At 36.7% G+C, this 23,957-nt stretch overlaps 2 protein-coding genes across 3 annotated transcripts in view; one reads left to right on the forward strand and one right to left on the reverse strand.

The window, feature by feature from the left end:
- Positions 1–1,750: 1,750 nt before the first annotated feature.
- Positions 1,751–3,400, forward strand: LOC128556870 (uncharacterized). The gene has a single exon (XM_053542691.1). The coding sequence runs from the start codon at positions 1,857–1,859 to the stop codon at positions 3,309–3,311; it is 1,455 nt and encodes a 484-aa protein (XP_053398666.1). The 5' UTR covers positions 1,751–1,856; the 3' UTR covers positions 3,312–3,400.
- A 1,874-nt stretch (positions 3,401–5,274) lies between these two features.
- Positions 5,275–23,957, reverse strand: part of LOC123556470 (phosphoribosylformylglycinamidine synthase-like) — a 141,979-nt gene continuing 123,296 nt past the window's right edge. The window contains exons 19-24 of one of the 2 annotated variants that reach the window (XM_045347215.2): positions 19,104–19,258; positions 13,943–14,147; positions 11,080–11,295; positions 10,647–10,787; positions 8,881–9,042; positions 5,275–6,520 (exon numbers count right to left, since the gene is read on the reverse strand). In XM_045347215.2, the coding sequence (XP_045203150.2) occupies positions 6,198–6,520; positions 8,881–9,042; positions 10,647–10,787; positions 11,080–11,295; positions 13,943–14,147; positions 19,104–19,258 (1,202 nt within the window). In that variant the 3' untranslated portion in view covers positions 5,275–6,197. The remainder of the gene's footprint in view (positions 6,521–8,880; positions 9,043–10,646; positions 10,788–11,079; positions 11,296–13,942; positions 14,148–19,103; positions 19,259–23,957) is intronic. The other variant, XM_053542692.1, reaches the window with a different exon arrangement.

Genomic DNA, 23,957 nt, shown 5'->3' on the forward strand with positions numbered 1-23,957 from the left:
ACTTAAACTGTGAAAAGCACTTGCTTGTAGTACCAAACAGTAAAAGACATGACATTATGCATTATTTTCATGACATTCCATCAGCCGGACATTTAGGAATTGAGAAAACGCTTCACAGGGTTAAACAGTCATTCTACTGGCCCGGAATGAAAGATGACATTACTGAATACTGTAATACATGTGACCAGTGTGTTGCTCGTAAATCCACAGCAGCATCAAAGGCTCCACTACAGCAATACTTAGTAGGTGAACCTATGGAAAAAATAGCCATGGACATTCTTGGCCCACTTCCTTTAACAAACAATGGTAATAAATATATATTGGTCATTGTAGACTGTTTCACCAAATGGACAGAAGCATATGCCTTACCAAATCAGGAATCTAAAACAATCGCAGAAGTAATTGTCAATGAATTTATCTGTCGCTTTGGTACTCCACTTCAAATTTTGACTGATCAGAGTACTAATTTTACATCCGGTCTTTTTAAAGAAATATGTGACTTCTTACATATCGATAAGGTTCAGACCAGCAGTGTACGGCCGCAAGCAAATGGAACCGTAGAGCGCTTTAATAGAACACTACAATCTATGTTGACGATGTTCTGCCATGATGATCAGCGTAACTGGGATGTTTACCTTCCTCAATTACTCATGGCTTATCGCGCATCAGTACATACAAGTACGGGTTTAACTCCAAATGAAATGGTTTTTGGACGCAACGTTGTTATGCCATTAGAAGCCGTTATTGGTATACCACAACATAATGATCAAGTTCCCGTAGATGGTTCAGTTTATGTTACTAACCTACGTCAAAATATCAGTAATGTTCACGAACATGCCAGAACATCTCTTAAAGTGAATGCAAACTATCAAAAACGTCATTATGATCTTAAAGCAAAGAAGAGATCTTTCCGTGAAGGTCAACTGGTATGGCTCTATAACCCTGCTAGACGAATTGGCGTTTGTTCTAAACTAACATCAAAATGGAAGGGTCCATATGTTATTGTTAGACAGCTAGATGACGTAACATATTTAGTAAAAAGCTCACCGCGAATGAAACCAAAAGTTTATCATGTTGACAGACTTTTACCATACCGCGGTAAAAATCCTCCGAAATGGTGTTCATCTGCATAAATACAAACTAAAGAAAGACAGAAATGTTAGACAGTTACTTATGTTAGTAGTTTAATGTTATCAATGAAAATGTTTGAACTGAAATTATAATTGGTATGTTTAAATTTGTATTATTTGAAGTTAACGCCTAGGTAATAACTGTGAGGGGTATAATATATCCAAGAATATGCAGTTTAAGTGAAGTCATAAAATGGAAACTGTAGTCTGAGACTGAAGTATTTTCTTGAAAGGGTGGCGGTTCTCTGGACGCACCAACTCACGAATGAAATAGGGGGTACTTTGTTGATGGCAACGATGACGCGCATCAAGGATATGTTTTTGACCTGTGTTTATTTGTGATTAACCGTGAACTGATAAGTCTTGACTATAAAATACAGCCCTGCAGTAGAATTACAACGCGTGTGTAAGAATAGTGACATAATCAGACATTTTTATAAAATGAAGCAGTGACATACATAATATTATGTGTGTAAACATAAGTGGACACAGCCCAGTCATGTTACCTATTTAAAAGTACTTTTGTAATATTAATATCAGTACATTATTGAACAGTGCATCATTTTGAAATGATAATTAACATGATAATTTATGATTATCATCTGACAGTAATTTCGCAAGCTGGAAACAATTAACTATTTAATTTTATCAATAAACAGTACTGAATATGAAAGAGACATAACGTTATCAGCCTGATACTTATGACATTTATGATATTCTTTCAGAATGGAATCTTGTTGGATTTGTAAAGCTGTGTTCCAAACCAGGAAACAACTAAAGCAGCATGCTGGGAAGGAACATTCTATACTGTCAGTAATTTGTCCAATGTGCTGCCATAAGGAAGTGCACTTCAAAAGAGTTTCAGATTTGAAAGTTCATTTCTTGAAATCACATCCTTCTGAATCCAAAGAACTGGATGATGATGCTTTTAATGAAAGCAATGGATTCTACTTATCTGTATTTCCAAAAGAATACTCTAAGTTAGTACAAAAAGCTGATCGCTTGAGCCCAAGTGTTGTACGTTTTAGGACATTGATGATTATGTGGGCAAAACGTTTAGAGGGTAAATGTAGCAAAACTAGGGAAGAATTGCTGGAAGGATGGGAAGTAGGTGATGATTCCTATGTAATGCCTCTTGAACTGATTGATCCGCAGTTACCCAACACATCTGATGACCTAGTAATTAATCAAATTTCCTTGAACACTAGTAACCCTCATATTGACTTACATCAAGGATATAACAAGTTACGTGTTGCTTTAACCAATGACCTATTTGAAGATAAACTAGCCATGAGAGCCATTGCACGCAGGCTGGCTGTACTAAAAGATGCTGCCGGACATGAACATTTTGACACTAGCCTTGCTGAAACATGTCCAGAACTGAAATCAAGCATTGCGCTTAAATTAGGCATACACAGGAGTTTAATTAAGGATGTACACATTATTAAAATTGAAATGGGCTCAAAGAAGATCAAATTAGCCTCAGATGTCACAGATTCACCTGCACTACCTATAGAAACAGCTACAATTACCTCAAGTCCATCACTGCCTGCTCAAATTTCGAACACTTCAAATGCTAGCAATTCTTTGAATAGTAACCAACATCCCCGGTCAGTTATTGTGCCAAAACGCAAGGAACCAGTCATTAGTACCATGAACTCAAATTTTCTGGCACCACAACAACCTAAAGTTAACAACCAAGGTTATCGGGCTACAAAATTACTCCGAATGGGTGCAATGCCACTGTGTCCCCCTGCCAGAAGGGAGTGGGTGGAGGATGAGTCCATTACATTAACTGAAGGAAACCTTACCTGCAAATGGCCACCGAAAAATTGGAAAAATCTCTCACCTGACCAGAGGCTGCTACAGCTGGAAATACTAACTTTCAAAATATTACAGGAACGTGGGGTAAATACTAGCAACTTAGAACGTTCTGACATTCTAGACCAGTTTAATTTTCTCGTCTTGCCTGGAACCAAAGCATACTGTTTACCTGATGCTGGGAAAGATCCGACTGCACACTCAAGGTATCATACCTATGCAACTCTTAGGATGATAGCCAACAGTAAAAACATCAAGTCCGAAAAATGGCTCGCAATGCTGGAGTGTAGTAGTATGCTCAGGGACACTACCAATGATAAACTTTTAAGACAGTGTGACAAAATTCCATTAAGAATTTAGATTGTAGACACATGTACTAGTCTTGTTTTTGTGTTTTAGAGTGCTAGGTATCTAACATAAGAAAACTTTACCTATTTTGTGGTACTCAGTCGAAGTCTACTATTGGTCCATTTCAAGAAAGTGTTTTTGATTTTTAAACAATTACTGATACATGTTCTATTCAAGTTTAACTCTATTACCATCAATTCTAACAGATTAAATACAGGTTGTGTCGTAAGTTGTACATACCATAATTTTTGTCTAGCAGATGTTTTAACCATACAAAGGTACTGGTATTTAGATACAGGTGTACTGTAAATTATACTCACATTGATACTTGTCAACTGACTAGGAGGTACAGTGTGTGCTGTTAATTATTCTTACTCATATACTTTTCACTTTGAATTACAGTGTACTGTAAAATTATACTTACACTGATGCTTGTCACTAGGAGATACAGGTGTGCTGTAAGTTTTCTTACCACAAATAATTTGTTAGACTAAAGTACAGGCTGTGCTAAAAGTTCTGTTCTTTTATGTATATACATAAAATGTTACTGTGAGTTAACTATACTTACCATGTTGTTACACTTTCTATATCAGATGAGATACAGTTGTGCCTAAAGGTATTTTATGCATGAGCATCCAGTTCTTGAATTGTTCTTTAAGTAATTTCAAAATATGTCATTAAGAACCATGATAAGACTGATAACTTTATGGCAGATTCAAATTCAGGAGAATTTTGTTATTGGAAGTTGGGGAGAGTGTAAGGAAACCCAAAACTGTATTTTTGTACATGTACATTTTTCAGCTCCCAGCTTGTTTATTTCTACTGATAACGCATGTAAACTCTCAGAAATTATTCACTTACTTACAGTATTAGTATATCTGCTTAGATTGTCAAGTCACTTCACCTGATATACAGTTTAACTTCTATATATTTACGATTTTCTACAGTGCAAAAAGCTTCTTTCATGGAGGCTGCCATTTTTGTTGTTGTTGTTGCAGACCGGTAGAGAAATATTTACGATTATGTGACATTTACTTGATAAAGGTGTAAGGTACCTATGTAAACAGCAACAGTATACATTCTATTATTCCAGCCACACTTGGATTTGATTAGATTTAGGCCATATTTGTTGCATTTTATGATTTTCTGATGTGACATGGTAAAATCTCTTACCGGTCTATCTGAGCGTCTGCTAACAGCCCCGCTTCAAAGTGTTTTTCCATGATTGTGATTAAACTACTTCATATTTCTTAGAGTGTTATATATCAAAATACTTGTTATGAAACAAGGAATTGTTTGAGGTTTACTTTCACTTAAGACCTTGTTTATTTAATACATTATTTGCGAGATACCCTGGCTGAAGCTCCGTAGAGAGACTGGTGACCTGGAATCCCGGCCGGTCACCGTTCTGTGATTTCATTGGAGAACGGTGCCCGGTCTGTATTTGATTGGTTTACCCGGACACACCTTCCTCACCGGGCCTTCAGCCATTGGTTAGTTACATCACGTGGTCACATCCCAGGAGGCTATATATTGGCTGGCGGACAATGGCGTCAGCACTTTGTTCGTATACGTAGTTCTTGCGTAAGAGCGCCAAATTCAAACTGCAAGTTAGGCAGTAAGTCTTTTGAAATCATCCGTCCGTCTTTCCGATATACTGTATATCCTGAGCTGTGTCCACATTATATTAATTAAGTTATACGTATTTCAATGTGAAATTGAACAGTTTATTTGTTTATTGTGCTTACTTGAAAGGAATAGACATCGAGTCTATAGTTAACTTAAGCGCGTATTTCGTGCCTCATTAAATTTTGGAACTTTACTTTAAACTTTGTTATTAACTGTGTGTTTTCCCTGACATCCGCCGGCCGTTACAATAGTGTCTCTCAAAACTAGTGTTTTTAAAGATTTTCTCTTTCATATTTTTCATGAACTGCATTGTACATATTTTGTAAAACAACACAAAAACAACCCATTGAATAGACTGTTTACTGCAAGGCAAACACTACATTATGTTGTTATTCATTCGAGACATGGAAACTAGCCCCTTTCTCAAAAATAAAATATAAAGAATCAATACTGAAATGCACAAATTGAAGTTTTTGGCATACAAGGTTTAGCAACTACATGCAGTGCCCCCAAGTCTACAGACTAGTAGTTAGTACCTGCACAACTGTTAATAGTAAAGTATGATGTTTTCATTTACTAGTCACTGAAGCAGCTGAAATTCTTCTTAGTTTTGTTTACACCAATATATTATAGCTTGAATGAAAGCTTAAAGCTTATTTGAACCATTCTGGAGTCAGCTTCCTCCAAAATCAGTACTGGTGTAATTCAAGATGGTGCAGTCTATTTACGTTGTTCAAGTCTTACACTGTATTGAAGATTATTATGAATCATACCTGTCTATAGTCTGATGAAAACTCATCTGTCGCTAAACCTACGGAAGGCACTGTATAAAATCAAATACGAGTATTTTCATGTAAATGAAATGGCAAAAAAAACATAGCAAAAAATATAAAAGAAAGTAAATCAATCAACAATGTATAACTTTTTGAGTACAAAAATATTATGCAAATCTCTAAATCTTTGGACAAAAATAATCCCATTAACAGTGGAAAGTCATATATCTCAGTACATGGGGTACAACACAAACAAAAAATGAAGAAAAACAAAAACAAAATGCACCAATTCTGATATATGTATCACATTATACCAAGTATCATAGATATGTAAAAATGAGATCAGCTGACAAAACTTACAGCCTGTATGTACCACTTTGTGAACTTTAAAACTAAAAACCCTTTAAGATACCTCACTCATCAAGTCAATTTATGTTTGAGATATTTTAGAGATTCCTTTGGTACCAAATCTGAAAATTACATCAAAACTGTGTATCTATTCAGATACATTAACAACTTGTATACTCCAGTCAAATGCATTCTGAAACATTTTCATCCATGGTGAAACATCAAGAGTCTGTCTTTGTTCCACTGGCATCCATGGGCATTGCCATGGCAGGAAACATCGCTCAGGGTGTGGCATTATAGCAAGGTGGCGACCATCTTCTGAACAAAGGGCAGCAACTCCATCTGGAGAACCATTTGGATTGAAAGGATAGACTGTAGTAGCCTCACCTTCATCATTCACATATCTTACCGGTATCAGTTTATTTGTTCTGAGGTTGTCATAAATCGAGTCATTCTTGAAAACCATCTTGCCTGAAACATGGAAAAAAGCACTATTTGTCAGCTTGAAAATTTTCCAGATTTATTGCGGATGAGCCTCATGATGGTCCATAAATTTGGGTAAAATGAATTTTCTGAAAGCAAACAGTGCTTTCTGACATAATTGTCTGGTCCACCTTTCCATAATAAAGTTTTTCTTTTCTTTCTCTTCTATGTATCAGTCTAAAGAACTCACGAGGGTGGAAACAGGACTTCTTGAATGTTAAAATATCTCAGCTGCTTACTATGCGTTTATTATAAAAGCTATTTTGTTATACAGTCAACATTGTATCAAAAGACCAACCAAAGGACTGCCGAAAAGTGGCCTCTTTATAAAATGGTCTTAACAGATTTGGTAAATTTTGAAGGACAAGAAATATATTGATATATACAATGCACATCAGTTTGAAAATGTGATGAATATTTTTCAAGATTTGTTTTAAGACACAAAACACTTCTTGTAGTCCCCTGACATGACAACTGTTTGTTAGCTTGACTGTTTGAAAAACTAACTGTACACATTTGCATGAGATGGTTGAGATAAGTTTTGTGTGAACGGTCATTTAATAGATACTTTTGCAGGTAATTGTACCTCCTGGGACCCGTTTTATAAGGTCGCTGGTTGTGTAATGAATAAGCTGAATCATGACTACTTTACCTCTGATTTCTGACTATTTTCACCTCTGTCAAATTCATGAGTACCTTAACCTCTGATTTCTGACTATTTTCACCTCTGTCACAATTTATGGCTACCTTTACCTCTGATTTCTGACTACTTTCACCTCTGTCACAATTTACGGCTACCTTTACCTCTGATTTCTGACTACTTTCACCTCTGTCACAATTCATGACTACCTTTACCTCTGATTTCTGACTACTTTCACCTCTGTCACAATTCATGACTACCTTTACCTCAGATTTCTGACTATTTTCGCCTGTCACAATTCATGACTACATTTGTAGTAGGGTAGAGTATAAGGGTGCACTTATACTTCCTTGCTATTGAGCTAGCTTTTATAGTGACATGCTAGAGTGTTCGCCTTAGGTGTGAGAGGTCCTGGGTTCGATTCCCGGTCAGGCCTGAAGTATTTTCAGCCTGTTACATTTTGTGCCCAACGTAAATAACTCACGGACACCTTGGAACGTCCCACAGAGGTTCAAACTCCTGGAATTCGAGGATGAATTCTAAAATGGAGGGGGTGTATGTAGTAGGGTAGAGTATAAGGGTGCACTTATACTTCCTTGCTATTGAGCTAGCTTTTATAGCGACGTGGTAGAGTGTACGCCTTTGGTGCGAGAGGTCCCGGGTTCGATTCCCGGTCAGGCCTGAAGTATTTTCAGCCTGTTACACATTTACCTCTGATTTCTGACTACTTTCACCTCTGTCACAATTTATGGCTACCTTTACCTCTGATTTCTGACTACTTTCACCTCTGTCACAATTCATGACTACCTTTACCTCTGATTTCTGACTACTTTCACCTCTGTCACAATTTATGGCTACCTTTACCACTGATTTCTGACTACTTTCACCTCTGTCACAATTCATGACTACCTTTACCTCTGATTTCTGACTACTTTCACCTCTGTCACAATTTATGGCTACCTTTACCACTGATTTCTGACTACTTTCACCTCTGTCACAATTTATGGCTACCTTTACCTCTGATTTCTGACTACTTTCACCTCTGTCACAATTTATGGCTACCTTTACCACTGATTTCTGACTACTTTCACCTCTGTCACAATTTATGGCTACCTTTACCACTGATTTCTGACTACTTTCACCTCTGTCACAATTTATGGCTACCTTTACCACTGATTTCTGACTACTTTCACCTCTGTCAGAATTTATGGCTACCTTTACCTCTGATTTCTGACTACTTTCACCTCTGTCACAATTTATGGCTACCTTTACCACTGATTTCTGACTACTTTCACCTCTGTCAGAATTCATGACTACCTTTACCACTGATTTCTGACTACTTTCACCTCTGTCACAATTCATGACTATATTTACCTCTGACTTTTGACTAATTATACTTATTGTCTTGGAAATTCTTTTACAGACTTGCAATTCATAACTCCTTTAGCTTACAAGTCTTGACTAATTGTAGCTCTGTCATGCACATTGGTTCTTTGCAGGTTTCAAAATCTATTCTATCTTTTAATAATTCAGATACCTGTAAGTACTTACCATTACTATTTTTACCTGACCTTGGTAATAGATATTTTTTAGTTATATTAACTTTGTTGGTTTATCAAAGTCTTCACCTGTTTTGCCCAATTTTCATGTTGAAAACAACTTTAAAAGAGGGCTTACTCTAGAAGGAAATTCTCATACTAGTATTTACCTTCCCCATGGGCACTCCACATGCCAAACACTGTATCCTCCATTCCCCGAAACATGATTGCGGGACTATCATATACCTTCACAGTCACAAACCGACATTCAAACCTCTCCGAGTCATTGTGGTCAAGGAACACTCCTTGCCTGGTCTCATTTTCTGAACAATCTATGAGAATAAAAACAAAAATTTCTGAAATGTGAGATATTGCTAATATAATTCATTTATAAAAACATTTTGATATTCAAGGATAAGACATTGCTTTCAGAGTAATAGCATTTCTAAGACCCATTTCACATGATAAGCCCTTATCTCATAAACCTCCATAGTAACAGCTAAGTAGATCGACAAAACTTATTTCAACAACATTCCGATTGAACTCCTTTCAACTGTACTGACTGAACTTATCTCTTAGAGGATATGTGTTTGTTTCAATGTGACTTGAGAAAATACTGAATTGTCTGCCTTCCTTATGATGCTTGTTTTCGAAACAAATTTTCTGTAAATTACATGCTTATACATTCAAATAAGACCGATACTTCATCATAAAATGCTAATTATTTAGGCAATTGGGCAACATCATGCGCCTAAATAACCATGGGCACTACTGTACAATGATACAGAATCTCCATTATTCTGTCCATGAAATTAATAAAATATCATTTTGTTTTTAAAAATAAAAACTGTTTAAAGATATCCCCCAACATCCCATTACTTTACATGGTTTCATGACTCTAGGTGAAATATTCTTTAAGATATAATTATGCAATACAAACTTTTCAGCACTTCATGTGCATTTCACTAAGTGAAGGACCATAACTCTGGCCTAGCTGAGTGAAATCCCAAAGAGAACACCAGGTGCACAACTTCACATGCTATATAACAGTCCTATAACGTTTAATCACTCTAGGTCAAGTACATTTTAAATTACATGGGGCACAAACTTTTATTTTTTGACTAAGTCAAGGACGATAGCTCTGGTCTTGCTAAGTGAAATAATAAACTTTCCCTCAGGAGCACAATTCGCATGCTGGATGATATTCCTACATGGTATCATGACTCTAGGTGAAAGTCAAATACTTTTTGAAATACATGCGACACAAACTTGTACCCCCTTTAAGCATATTTTTGACAATCAAGGGCCATAACTCTGGTCTGGCTGATAGAAATCCAGAACAAAGTCCCAGATGCACAACTTAACATGCTGAAAAACATTCCTATGATGTTTCATGACTCTAGGTTCAACACTTTCTGAGATATGTGTAACACATACTGAATAATATTCCTGTAATGTTTTATAATATCCAGTCAAACAATTTTGAGATACAGGAGACACAAACTTAGGCCCTTTTTATGTATATTTCTGACAAAGTCAAGGGCCATAGCTCTGGTCTGGCTTTGTGAGATCCAAATCAAAACACCAGGTGATCCCATGCTGAATAACAATCCTGTGAGGTTTGATGACTGGGTCAAATGCGTTTTAAGACATGCAAGATACAAGGGCAACTTAAGTGCCCCCGCTTCCCCCCTCATTTTTGTGTGTGTGTGTGTCTGGCTGGGTTGGTGGGCACAACAAATAAATGCATCTACACTTCATAATGATCATGTGTATGTAGTTTCATTGGGATTCCTTTTAAAGTTTGCGTTAGTCATGAACTGTGACAGAAGTGTGTCTGACAAACTTTTTTTATATTTAAACAAGCAAACAGAATGACCTATTTACCCTTCATTAACTTTGTTTGTCGGGGAAAAAAATAGTAAAACATATTAACCTGTGTCTGGCGAGACCCAGCCTAGTAATCCCATCAACTGACACCCATTACATACACCCAAACTGAATGTATCAGCCCTCTGTCTGAATGCTGCAAACTGATCTCTCACAGACTGGTTAAACATGGCTGTTGCCGCCCAACCTGAAAACACACAAATCAACTCAGTTTATCAACTACAGATATTTATAAGACACAAGTTTTGTTGTCCTATGAAGGTTGTATCCAAAATTTGAGGCAGACTATTTGCAGGTGGGGAAATTTAAGAACTTAACAAAAATACTAATCAATAAGAAACCAAATCTTCCCACCTATATAGCAGAAGCATAAGTTCTGAAAAAGGAAAAGGAGTGACCCAAGTTATGATGCCCTCAGAGTTGGGCAGACCCTTATAAAGTGAATAAAAAAATAAACAGAAGGTTAAAAGCCTGTATACCTTTAGCTGAGCCAAGTACATCTGCATAGCTGAATCCTCCAACAAAGACCACACCATGAAAACGGTCCAATGTAATACTGCCAGAACACAGGTCCTGCATGTTAACATCCCATACCTCAAAGCCTGCCATCATCAGGGCTGCCGACATCTCTCGATCACTGTTGCTACCTTCTTCTCGAAGTACCGCCACTCGGGGACACATCTTGCCTGCAAAACCTGAGAGTATGGAATCATTCTGTCATATACTGCCCACCTAATAACCTTACTACTACAGGTGTAAGACAGATTCAACTACAGTGTAACTTCTGAAAACCGGAAACCTTTGAAAACCGTACGAAACTCAAGGTCCCGTTTTTTTCTGTTGTTATTTCTATATATTTTTAACCTCTAAAAAACCGGACGATTTTTGGAGCACCATTTATATTTTAACACTAAATGTGACTTCTGAAAACCAAACAGCCAACTATTTCCTGGATTAAAAGTGTCACCTGATAATCCAGAAACGCTGTCAACATGTTCTTTTGTTTATTCATTAGCGGTGCACGTTTATTTTGACACGCTATATAATCACAATGATCATTTGATGCAAAAGTAAGGAAGTAATTAGCGATTATTTTCATTTGTATTCAATTTATGAAAACTTGATGAATTAAATATCTTATGTGTTAAAACCTTTCTTAATGTTTGAACGAAAGAAAGATAGATGTTTTAAATGATCAGTTACATCGATTAAACTATGCATTATCAACATTAATTAAAATTTAATGTTGATGAACTCGGGACTCCAAAGATGGTAAAATGTAAGTGGAAAATGTTTGCGTAAATGCTATTATTAAAGTTCTGTTGTTTCTTTTTATATTTGTTATTTATGTATTTATTATCCTTAATGTTTGTAAATAATTAATTAATTATCTAATTAATTAATAAATTAATTAATATGAAACTGTAAAATTAAAAAGGATAAAAATCTCCTTCATCCTACGTGTAAGAAAACGTAACTCTTGTGCACCAACGTCCACTTTGCCTACAAACTTTAAAACTTCTGAATTCCGGAAACTTCCAAAAACCGAACTTTTAAGCTGGTCCGGAGGTCGTTCGGTTTTTGGAAGTGACAGTGTATCAGCAGATTGTGATTGCTAATGTCCAAATAGTAAGTCTCGAATTTAATCTTTGCAGTTTTATTTTATCTTCAACTTCTGACACATGTGAAGAAATTGTCGGTTACTTGCAGTACAAGTTTGTTGAGGTACTAAATTCATGAATTAGGCATGTAGCGGTGTAACATTTGAATCAAACGTATACTTTGCATGCACATTTCAAAATACATATTCAGGTATGTAAGAGCTGTTTGCATTAAAATTCTGAAAAGTGAGTGCATGAAACATTTTGACCCTAATGGTACATCATACATGAGTCACTGTGGTCAAGTAGGACATCAGAGCACCTCACTATCCTTCAGTTATAGCCATCCAGAACTGGAGATAGGTCACTTACTATCTATCCTTCACTAGGACAAAGATGAAATACTTAAGCTGTTCTTTGAAGATGTATTTATAAGAATATAATAAATGGTTGCAGTTTGCCAACATGGCCCATGGACCACTGTGAAGCATGGTCTGCCAGTGTGGCCAGAAGGCATGTATCCCAGCTGATGCTTCATCTTACTGATGTAAGAAACTTTATGATCTTCCTTCTGGTATCAAAAGCATGCCAAGAACATGTCATCTGGCATACATGCCAAAATCAATGGAGAAAGTCAACTAGTATCTTTAAGCAGAGATAGTACCTAAGTTTTTCAAATCATAGGTATGAAGTTAAAAAGCTTTGAAATGAAGACAAATGTACATATGTTTCTCAAAAATAGATATATTAACAATATTTTAACCAGAACATAAAGTAATGAGCATTTAATATTTTCATGTAAAAGAAAATTTTGTGATCAAGGAAATGTAACTCTTCATGGACCTGGAGAACAGAAACGTCAAAGGGACATAATATAGCGAATATTTTCTACTTGGGTGCATTTGATTTAACATTCAACTGTGATCTGGATTTCCAATAATGATCCATGATACAGTGTGCTAAAAATATAGAACAACTGGAACAGTCCTTTAACAGCAAAAAGATGCTGTAGCAAAACGAAAATTGTTAAGCTCCAAATGTTACTCGAACTCAGGACCTCTCACACCTAAGGCAGACACTCTACCACTTCCCTATAACAGCAGTAGCTATAGCTAGGCAGTTTAGGTGCACCGATTACATTACATGAACTGGAACAGTTCTGTGACAATAACACATAATCGGCATACTCCGGCTTATTGGCGTATTCGCTTTGTTATCTAACGGCAATTTTCGTGTAAAGAAAAAAAATATAATCTAATGCTGCAAACGTTTTAATCGGTCAGAACTGCCCAAATTTCTCTGACGTGTTTTATAGAGTATGAACTTACTAACTGGTAGTAACAGAAATATAACTTACACTGAATCTTATATATTTGCCATTTTAGCAGCTGGCGAATGTTATAGACTGTGGGCTTTGTCCAAATACAAGCAATTACTTTACCAGTTTCGAGAGGATATCAATTGATAGGAAATTACAGTTACAAATTAAATACCTTTCTACAACACATGGAGTCATAAGCATTCACTGTCAATCAGTATTATGACTAAGATCGACGATTATTTATTCATTCAAATAGTTCATAGACAGAGTCCGTTGTTTACATTTTTAATCGTAACTGGTGCTCTTGTAAAAATCACTTTTTTTGAAAAATCAACAATGCGAAGAGCTATGGTACGGTCTCTACTTTAAGGTTATTGCTATTTGTGGCAAAGTATATAATAATATACATTATCATCTCACCCTGTGGTACAATATGGACAATATCAGGATCAAAGGTGAGCTTGTATGGTGGTTGCTTCCTACTTGTCAATCCCTCTTTCTCCTGAGAAACACATTCTGGATTGGCCTGGCGTAGCTCCAGCTGAAAACTTGTCTCCTCCCAAATATCTCTGAGCACAACCATCATCTCCGATAGCACATTTGTACCATTCACTTTCACTTCAATCTATAATATATGAATATCATATGGCAGCATGTGTGACACTGATATTGTCAACCCGAGGGCAGAATGTCACCCGAGGCTAAAGCCGAGTGGTGACATTCTGTTTCGAGGGTTGACAATATCAATTCTCAAGGACATATAGTTTTCTTCTGGCTTCATCTTTTTTTACTTATAGACCTACAAACAACAGTTCTGTATTCTTGTTAATGCACTGAGGCATATAATTTTCCTTCCTCACGATTCTGCTGTATTCATGTCATCATTTTGTAGGTTACAGAAACATAAGTTTTAGGTTAAAATATTTTACTTCTCAATCAATTTCTGATTTTTTTTTACCTAACGTTTATATAATATACGTAACTTTATCATGTCTGTCTAACCCAATAATTGTAGATTTAAAGCAACTTTTCTTAGGGAAAATACAAATTAAACTTTTGTTTTTGTAATGATCTTAATTTAAAATACTACTCCCCATATTTTGTGTTGAATGACTATACAATTTTCTGTACACACCCAAAAAAGTATCATTATTTTCAGAAAACAAAAACGTGACAGACAGTAATTAGCATTAGCATATTGTAAGAGCTGATTAGTTAATAATATGATATGAGGATTGCCTTAGTTAAAGGCACTGACCTCCAGAGTTTGGCTAAAAATGATCTCTTGTTTTGGAACTGAAGTTTGATCATATTATTACATTAGACATGAGTTTTGATTTAAAAACTATCTTAAAAATGGCAAATCAAGAAAAACAAGTGAATGAACTAATTTTCTCTACTGCAGTATAACCTAAAGATCTGATATCTGTCATTGATATATAAACAGTATTGTACTATATATACATAACACAAGTTTGTATAAAAAATTTGCATGTATTAATTTGTATTGTTGTTGATTGCTTATAATATCTATAAATACAAAAAAGTATTTAATTTCAATTTTGATAATATTTCATTTTAAAATTGTGGGAAAATATGCGAAAAAATGTAAAAAAAAAAAACATATTAAAGGGAAGTAATACTGAAGAAACTACATCAACAATTTATTTAATTGGGTCCATAATTATGACATGTAATGTTGATCTTTGACCTGTAAGTGTGACCTTGACCTTGGAGCTAGGGTTCTGGGTGTTGCCTATCACATGTGATCTAACTAAGTTTCAAAGAAATATAGCAATTATTTTCTGATATCTAAGAATTTTCTCTTTTTCTGGTTGTGGTACAATCTGAAGGTCAGTGCCTTGAACAAGGACTGTCAAAACAAGAGCTGTCAAAAAAGACAGCATGCTAAACTATGTTGTTGCTGGATAGTGAAATAGGGCACATCTGAGGAAGCTAGAGCTATCATTTGAGAGTTGAAAGACTTGCGGATAACGATATTTGACAACAGTTTAAGTCTGAGTAAAATACGTTCATTAATAACAGAAAATAAACAGAAAGTGTATCAAAACTTTAACTAAAAAGGGACATAATTTATGAAATATTTTGAGGGTGATGATGTGGAACAACTATTTTAAGTTTGAATCAAATCTATTTAGTAATAACAATGATATGGTGAAAATGCATAAAAATTAACCTGAAACAAGGCAGTCTGAATGACAGCTAAATCCCCCGCCACTGCTATGGATAGTGAAAGGGTAAAACCTTTGATTTTAGCTGTGACCTTGACCTTGAACTGACATGGCTGACTCATGAATTCTGCACAAGGTCTTGATGAGGTGATCATTTGACCAAAGTTTCATGAAAATCCTTCAAGGGGTTTAGGAGATACAGAGCTGAAACCTTTGACCTTCAGTTGTGACCTTGACCTTGAGTTGACATGGCTGACTCATGAGTTCTTGATGAGGTGATCATTTGACCCAAGTTTGATGAAAATCCTTCAAGGCGTTAAGGAGATACAGAGTGGACACCAAATGGAAGGCTCAAACCTTCGACCCTTAGTTGTGACCTTGACCTTGAGCTGGCATGGTTGACTCATAATTTCTGCACATCGTTCTGATGAGGTAATCATCTGACCCAAGTTTTATAAAATTCCTTCAAGGGGTTTAGGAGATATAGAGCGGACACGAAATGGAAGGCTCAAACCTTTGACCTTCAGTTGTGACCTTGACCTTGAGCCGACATGGTTGACTCATAAGTTCTGCACATCGCCTTGATGCGGTGATCGTTTGACCCAAGTTTGATGAAAATCCTTCAAGGGGTTTAGGAGATATAGAGCGGACACAAAATGAAAGGCTCAAACCTTTGACCCTAAGTTGTGACCTTGACCTTGAGCCGGCATGACTGACTCATGGGTTCTGCACATCGTCTTGATGAGGTGATCATTTGACCCAAGTTTTATAAAATTCCTTCAAGGGGTTTAAGAGATATAGAGCGGACACAAAATGGAAGGCTCAAACCTTTGACCTTGAGTTGTGACCTTGACCTTGAGCCGGCATGACTGACTCATGGGTTCTGCACATCGTCTTGATGAGGTGATCATTTGACCCAAGTTTTATAAAATTCCTTCAAGGGGTTTAGGAGATATAGAGCGGACACAAAATGGCAGGCTCAAACCTTTGACCTTGAGTTGTGACCTTGACCTTGAACCGACAAGGCTGACTCATGGGGTCTGCACATCGTCTTGATGAGGTGATCATTTGACCCAAGTTTCATGAAAATCCTTCAAGGGGTTTAGGAGATATGGACCGGACACGATTTTGTTACGGACGGAAGGACGGAAGGACGGACGGAAGGACGGACGCAGACCATTCCTATAATCCCTCCGCCACAGCGGGGGATTAATAAGTAAAAGGGGTACATAACATGAAATATTGTAGCCAGAGTTACAGAACTTGTGTCATACGATGAGGACAATGACTGGAAAAACAATTTTAAGTTTTAATCAAATCCATTAGGTAATGACAGTTATATACTGAAAATGCATAAAAATTAACCTGAAATTCTTGGTGGAAGGGGGGTTAATTCATGAAATATTGGTGACACATGTAGTTATGGTCCTTGTGTCATACGATGTAGATGATTAGTGGAACAACCACTTTTAGCATTAATAAAATCTGTAATAGCAGTGATACTATGAAAATGTTTCAAAATTAACCCAAATTCTAAGTAAAAAGTGGGCATAATTCATAAACAAGGGCTCATAGAACACAACATGCCCCCTTTGATGCATTCAGTAATTGTACAGGGAACAGAAATTATTTGGTCACTGTACACAAAAGTTCGTCTGGTCTGGGTCAATGTGACCTTTACATCTGACCTATTGACCTCAAAATCAATAGGGTCATCTGCTGATCAAGATCAACCTCCCTATTAAGTTTCTTGACCCTAGGCCCAAGCATTCTCAAGTTATCGTCTGGAAACGGTTTAACTGTTCCGGATCAATGTGACCTTGACCTTTGGCCTACTGACCTCAAAATCAATAAGGGTCACCTGCTGGTCATTACCAACCTCACTATCAACTTTCATGATCCTAGACCCAAGAGTTCTTGAGTTATCATTCGGAAACTGTTTAACTGTTCCGGTTCACTGTAACCTTTGATCTACTGACCTCAAAATCTATAGGGATCATCTGCTGATCATTATCTACCTCCCTATCAAGTTTAGTGATCCTAGGCCCAAGCGTTCTCAAGTTATCGTCCAAAAACCGTTTAACTGTTCCGGGTCACTGTGACCTTGACCTTCAACCTACTGATCTCAAAATCAATAGGGGTCATTTGCTGGTTATGACCAACCTCCCTATCAACTTTCATGATCCTAGGCTCAAGTGTTCTTGAGATATCATCCGGAAACAGATTGGTCTACATACCAACCGACCGGCAAACATCTGCAAAACAATATACCCCTCCTTCTTCGAAGGGGGACATAAAAATATGTGCCTGTCTTATGTACCTTATATCATATAATGTATATTATACCAGATTTATATAGCACCCTTTTCATGATAAACATGTTCAAAGGTGATTTACATAGCATTATGTAAGTAATAACGTGGGACAAATATTGTAAGTTTGAAGAAAATCCATTCAGTAATAGCAGAGATAAAGTGAAAGTGCATCAAAACCAAGGTGTGGATGCAGACACAGGGGTGAGTAGGATAGCTCTCCATATACTTCCTATAGTCAAGCTAATTATCAGGTTTGAAGGAAATTAATGATACATAAGTTGCAAAACATTTTTGCCAGTTATTCTCATTGACTACATCTTGTTGACAAACATGGAAACAAAATGATAACACACTTCAGGTAATATGTCTATCCCATACTAGCAGATAAAACTACTAAATAATATTTAATACTACCACTGATAACACGGGAATATAAGTATCAAACTAAAAGACATAAAACAATTTACCCAAAAACCTTCAAACTAAGAACTGCCATTTCATTATCATCTGACATCAAGAATGAACATACTCTGTGCAAGTTCATTTACAGTCACATATGAATACCTTATACTACTAGCCACTGCATAGTGTGATAAAAATATTCGGACAGAGCTCCACATGGATGTTCCAAATTTTTTTCTGCCAAATGTAAAGCACCCAGTCCGACATAATTGTTACTTGAAGTTTTCTTCAAATATTTTTGTTGTAACTTCAAACTTGCAAAGTCAAGTTACATTTGTTTAGATACGATACATTAAATATTGAAACTCAATATCTGGAATGTGCTTATCTCAAAATTCTGGCTATCCACATTTCAAAGTCCAGACCCCAACAAACATGTGCACACAATATCATTTTATGATGAAATTCTTTATTTCAAAGTAAAATGTTCGATTCCTTGAAATTTGAAATACTGAGTTCAAACTGTATGTATTTTGTGTTATCATACCAGTACTCGTTTGTATCATGTCTATACTCCTGTGATCCCAGACTATACATATTTATGTAACCTGGAGTCTTACTACAGATTCTCACCATACTGCAACACAATTACAGAAATTTAAAGCAGTATACCATTGAATTTGTTTCACCTCCTACTGAGTGACCAATCATATTGCAGGAAATATTGTCTGCAGTGTAAGCCTCTGTAACATACTGTACATCTGCTTCATCAACTTCCAAAATTAGACCAAGTTCTTCATGAAACAATGTTTCTATATTAGTGCAATCTGAAACATGATTAGAAATAACAAAGTATAAAGGTAAATACTCGCTATGACAAATAGGACATCAATTGACTACCCTGACCTTTCATTGTCAACAAAGGCCTGCAGGAGTGTAAAACTCCACTCGTCCGCTTGCATTGGCAAGTTAAAGTCAAAATGAGTCGACTTCACTGTACACTCGACTGCTTTTTATGTCGTAGTTTTACCAAAATTCAACAAAAAATGTTCTGAATTACCTCACGAAAAACGATAAAGTTTGAGCCGGTAGATGCTTTAAAATTCAATCACACAACGATAATGATTAACAAGTGTGTGCTATACTGTGATTATTATTATTATCAATGCAGTTATTACAGTAAAAACTTGTATCGTAAGCCAGTCAAGATAAAACATATTTTATCCAAGCCAATTTATTAACATGACTGTTTATTTTCCCATACTTTGTCAAAGCATGACTACAACATCTAAACAAATAAACATCCCTAGTTTATCTGGAAAGCAACCGGGTGGTGCAGATGACAAAAAAATGGGAGGAAGAAAACGCCTTGATGAGAAAAGGAAATTCAAGAAAAGTGAACACGATAAAACAAAAAGGAAATGTAGAGAAAAAGAGAATATTATTTGTCTACTGTGTGTTATATTTGCAAATTGTTTGTAGTTCATAATATTAGTAGTTTTACTGGCTACTAGTCCTGCAGGACAAATGGTGGGAAAAAAATATTTTACACCTCTGGCCTGCCTTGCTTCCCTGAGCAGATGTTGAATATTACAACTATACTGTTGTGTTGTTGCAATATTCAAAGTTTTTAGGTCAATTTAATTTGTAATCAATCAATAGTCAATATCCGAAACAAGAGGACCATGATGGTCCTGAATCGCTCACCTCTTCCCACATGACCCAGTTTTGAGTATGACGTCGTTTTTTCTATTATTTGACATAGTGACCTAGTTTTTGAGCTCATGTGACCCAGTTTTGAAATTGACCTAGATATTATCAAGATAAAAATTCTGACCAATTTTCATGAAGATCCATTGAAAAATATGGTCTCTAGAGAGGTCACAAGGTTTTTCTATTATTTGACCTATTGACCTAGTTTTCGAAGGTACGTGACCCTGTTTTGAACTTTACCTAGATATCATCAAGGTGAACATTCTCACTAATTTTCATGAAGATCTCATGAAAAATATGGCCTCTAGAGAGGTCACAAGGTTTTTCTATTTTTATACCTACTGGCCTAGTTTTTGACCGCAGGTGACCCAGTTTCGAAACTGACCTAGATATCATCAAGGTGAACATTCAGATCAATTTTCATGAAGATCCATTGAAAAATATGGCCTCTAGAGAGGTCAAAAGATTTTAATAATTTTAGACCTACTGACCTAGTTTTTGACCGCAGTTGACCCAGTTTCAAACTTGACCTAGATATCATCAAGATGAACATTCAGACCAACTTTCATACAGATCCCATGAAAAGTATGGCCTCTAGAGAGGTCGCAAGGTTTTTTTAATTATTTGACCTACTGACCTAGTTTTTTAGGGCAAGTGACCCAGTTTCAAACTTGATCTAGATATCATCAAGGTGAACATTCTGACAAATTTTTATGGAGATCCATTCACAAGTATGGCCTCTAGAAAGGTCACAAGGTTTTTCTATTTTTAGACCTACTGACCTAGTTTTTGACCGCACATGACCCTGTTTCGAACTTGATCTAGATATCATCAAGATGAACATTCTGACCAATTTTCATACAGATCCCATGAAAAATATGGCCTTTAGAGAGGTCACAAGGTTTTTCTATTATTTGACCTACTGACCTAGTTTTGAAGGCACGTGACCCACTTTCGAACTTGACTTAGACATCATCAAGATGAACATTCAGACCAACTTTCATACAGATCCCATGAAAAATACGGCCTTTAGAGAGGTCACAAGGTTTTTCTATTATTTGACCTACTGACCTAGTTTTAGATGGCACGTGACCCAGTTTCGAACTTTACCTAGATATCATCAAGGTGAACGTTCTGACCAATTTTCATGAAGATCTTTTGAAATATATGGCCTCTAGAGAGGTCACAAGGTTTTTCTATTTTTAGACCTACTGACCTAGTTTTTGAAGGCACGTGACCCAGTTTCGAACTTGACCTAGATATCATCAAGATGAACATTCTGACCAATTTTCATGAAGATCTTATGAAATATATGGCCTCTAGAGAGGTCACAAGGTTTTTCTATTTTTAGACCTACTGACCTAGTTTTTAAAGGCACGTGACCCAGTTTCGAACTTGACCTAGATATCATCAAGATGAACATTCTGACCAATTTTCATGAAGATCTTGTGTAATATATGGCCTCTAGAGAGGTCACAAGGTTTTTCTATTTTTAGACCTACTGACCTAGTTTTTGAAGGCACGTAACCCAGTTTCAAACTTGACCTATATATCATCAAGGTGAACATTCTGACCAATTTTCATGAAGATCTTTTGAAATATATGGCCTCTAGAGAGGTCACAAGGTTTTTCTATTTTTAGACCTACTGACCTAGTTTTTGAAGGCACGTAACCCAGTTTCGAACTTGACCTAGATATCATCAAGATGAACATTCTGACCAAATTTCATAAAGATCCCATGAAAAATGTGACCTCTAGAGTGGTCACAAGCAAAAGTTTACGGATGCACGCACGCAAGGACGACGGACACCGCGCGATCACAAAAGCTCACCTTGTCACTTTGTGACAGGTGAGCTAAAAAAGTAAATTATTAAAATCACATTTATTCACGTTACTTACTAAGCTATAAAGTGACTAGCAAACACATTCAGATTTTGTTAAAACATTTTATCATTTTATAAAACAGCAAGCAATCAAAGTACCTCTGGAAAGACTAAACCAAAATTAAAACTTTTTACAAAACTTTTCATCTATTTTCACTTTTTTTGTCAACTCTCATTTTTAACTAGAAAATGCTTTTGTAAAAAAGCGCATGTCTCCCCCAATGCAAAGTCCTATAGGCAAGAAGTCAATAGGGGTCAGGAGCGAAAGTCAAAGAGACACTGATGGTTGGCTGCAATAGGGATCATCTACTTGGCATGTCCAGTCATCCCGCTAAATTTCAACACTCTTGGCCTAGTGGTTCTCAAGTCACTGTTCAGGCTCCTGTGACCTTGACCTTTGATCAAGTGACCTCAAAATAAATAGGGGTCATCTACTCTGCATGTCCAATCATCCTATTAAGTTTCAACATTGGAGGTCAAGTGGTTCTCAAGTTATTTCCAAAAAATGATTTTACATGAACAGGCCACTGTGACCTTGACCTTTAATAGACTGACCCCAAAATCAATAGGGGTCATCTACTCTGCATGTTCAATCATCCTATGAAGTTTCAATATTCTGGGTCAAGTGGTTCTCAAGTTATTCATCGGAACTGGTTATCAATGTTCAGGCCCCTGTGACCTTGACCTTTGACGGAGTGACCCCAAAAACAATAGGGGTCATTTACTCTGCATGAACAATCATCCTATGAAGTTTCAACATTCTGGGTCGACAGGTTCTCAAGTTATTGATTGGAAATGCTTTTCCATGTTCAGGCCCCTGTGGCCTTGACCTTTAACAGAGTGACCCTAAAATCGTTAGGGGTCATCTACTCTGCATGACCAATCATCCTATGAAGTTTCATCATTCTGGGTCAAGTGGTTTTCAAGTTACTGACCGGAAATGGTTTTCAATGTTCAGGCCCCTGTGACCTTGACCTTTCACAGAGTGAATCCAAAATCGTTAGGGTTCATCTACTCTGCATGACCAATCATCCTATTAAGTTTCAACATTCTGGGTCAAGTGGTTCTCAAGTTACTGACCGGAAATGGTTTTCAATGTTCAGGCCCCTGTGACCTTGACCTTTAATGGAATGACCCCAAAATCGATAGGGGTCATCTACTTTGCATGTACAATCATCCTATGAAGTTTCAACATTCTGGGTCAAGTGGTTCTCTAGTTATTGATCGGAAATGGTTTTCAATGTTCAGGCCCCCGTGACCTTGACCTTTGACGGAGTGACCCCAAAATCAATAGGGGTCATCTACTCTTCATGACCAATCATCCTATGAAGTTTCAACATTCTGGGTCAAGTGGTTCTCTAGTTATTGATCAGAAATGGTTTTCAATGTTCAGGCCCCTGTGACCTTGACCTTTGACAGAGTGACCCCAAAATCAATAGGGGTCATCTTCTCTTCATGACCAATCATCCTATGAAGTTTCAACATTCTGAGTCAAGTGGTTCTCTAGTTATTGATCGGAAATGGTTTTCAATGTTCAGGCCCCTGTGACCTTGACCTTTGACGGAATGATCCCAAAATCAATAGGGGTCATCTACTCTTCTAGATCAATCATCCTATGAAGTTTCAACATTCTGTGTCAAGTGGTTCTCTAGTTATTGATTGGAAATGGTTTTCAATGTTCAGGCCCCTGTGACCTTGACCTTTGACAGAGTGACCCCAAAAACAATAGGGGTCGTCTACTCCAGCAGCCCTACAACCCTATGAAGTTTGAAGGTTCTAGGTCAAATGGTTCTCCAGTTATTGCTCGGAAATTAAGTGTGACGTACGGACGGACGGACGGACGGACGGACAGGGCAAAAACAATATGTCTCCTGGGGGAGACATAATTACATAACTGTGAGTAAATGAAGACATTATCATTTTTACCCCA

Source organism: Mercenaria mercenaria, chromosome 5 (assembly GCF_021730395.1).
Source record: "Mercenaria mercenaria strain notata chromosome 5, MADL_Memer_1, whole genome shotgun sequence".
NCBI classification, from domain to species: Eukaryota; Metazoa; Mollusca; class Bivalvia; order Venerida; family Veneridae; genus Mercenaria; species Mercenaria mercenaria.

Excerpts from the sequence above, each read along its gene's own strand:
- LOC128556870 (XM_053542691.1), top strand. The coding sequence starts at position 1,857 with ATGGAATCTTGTTGGATTTGTAAAGCTGTGTTCCAAACCAGGAAACAA.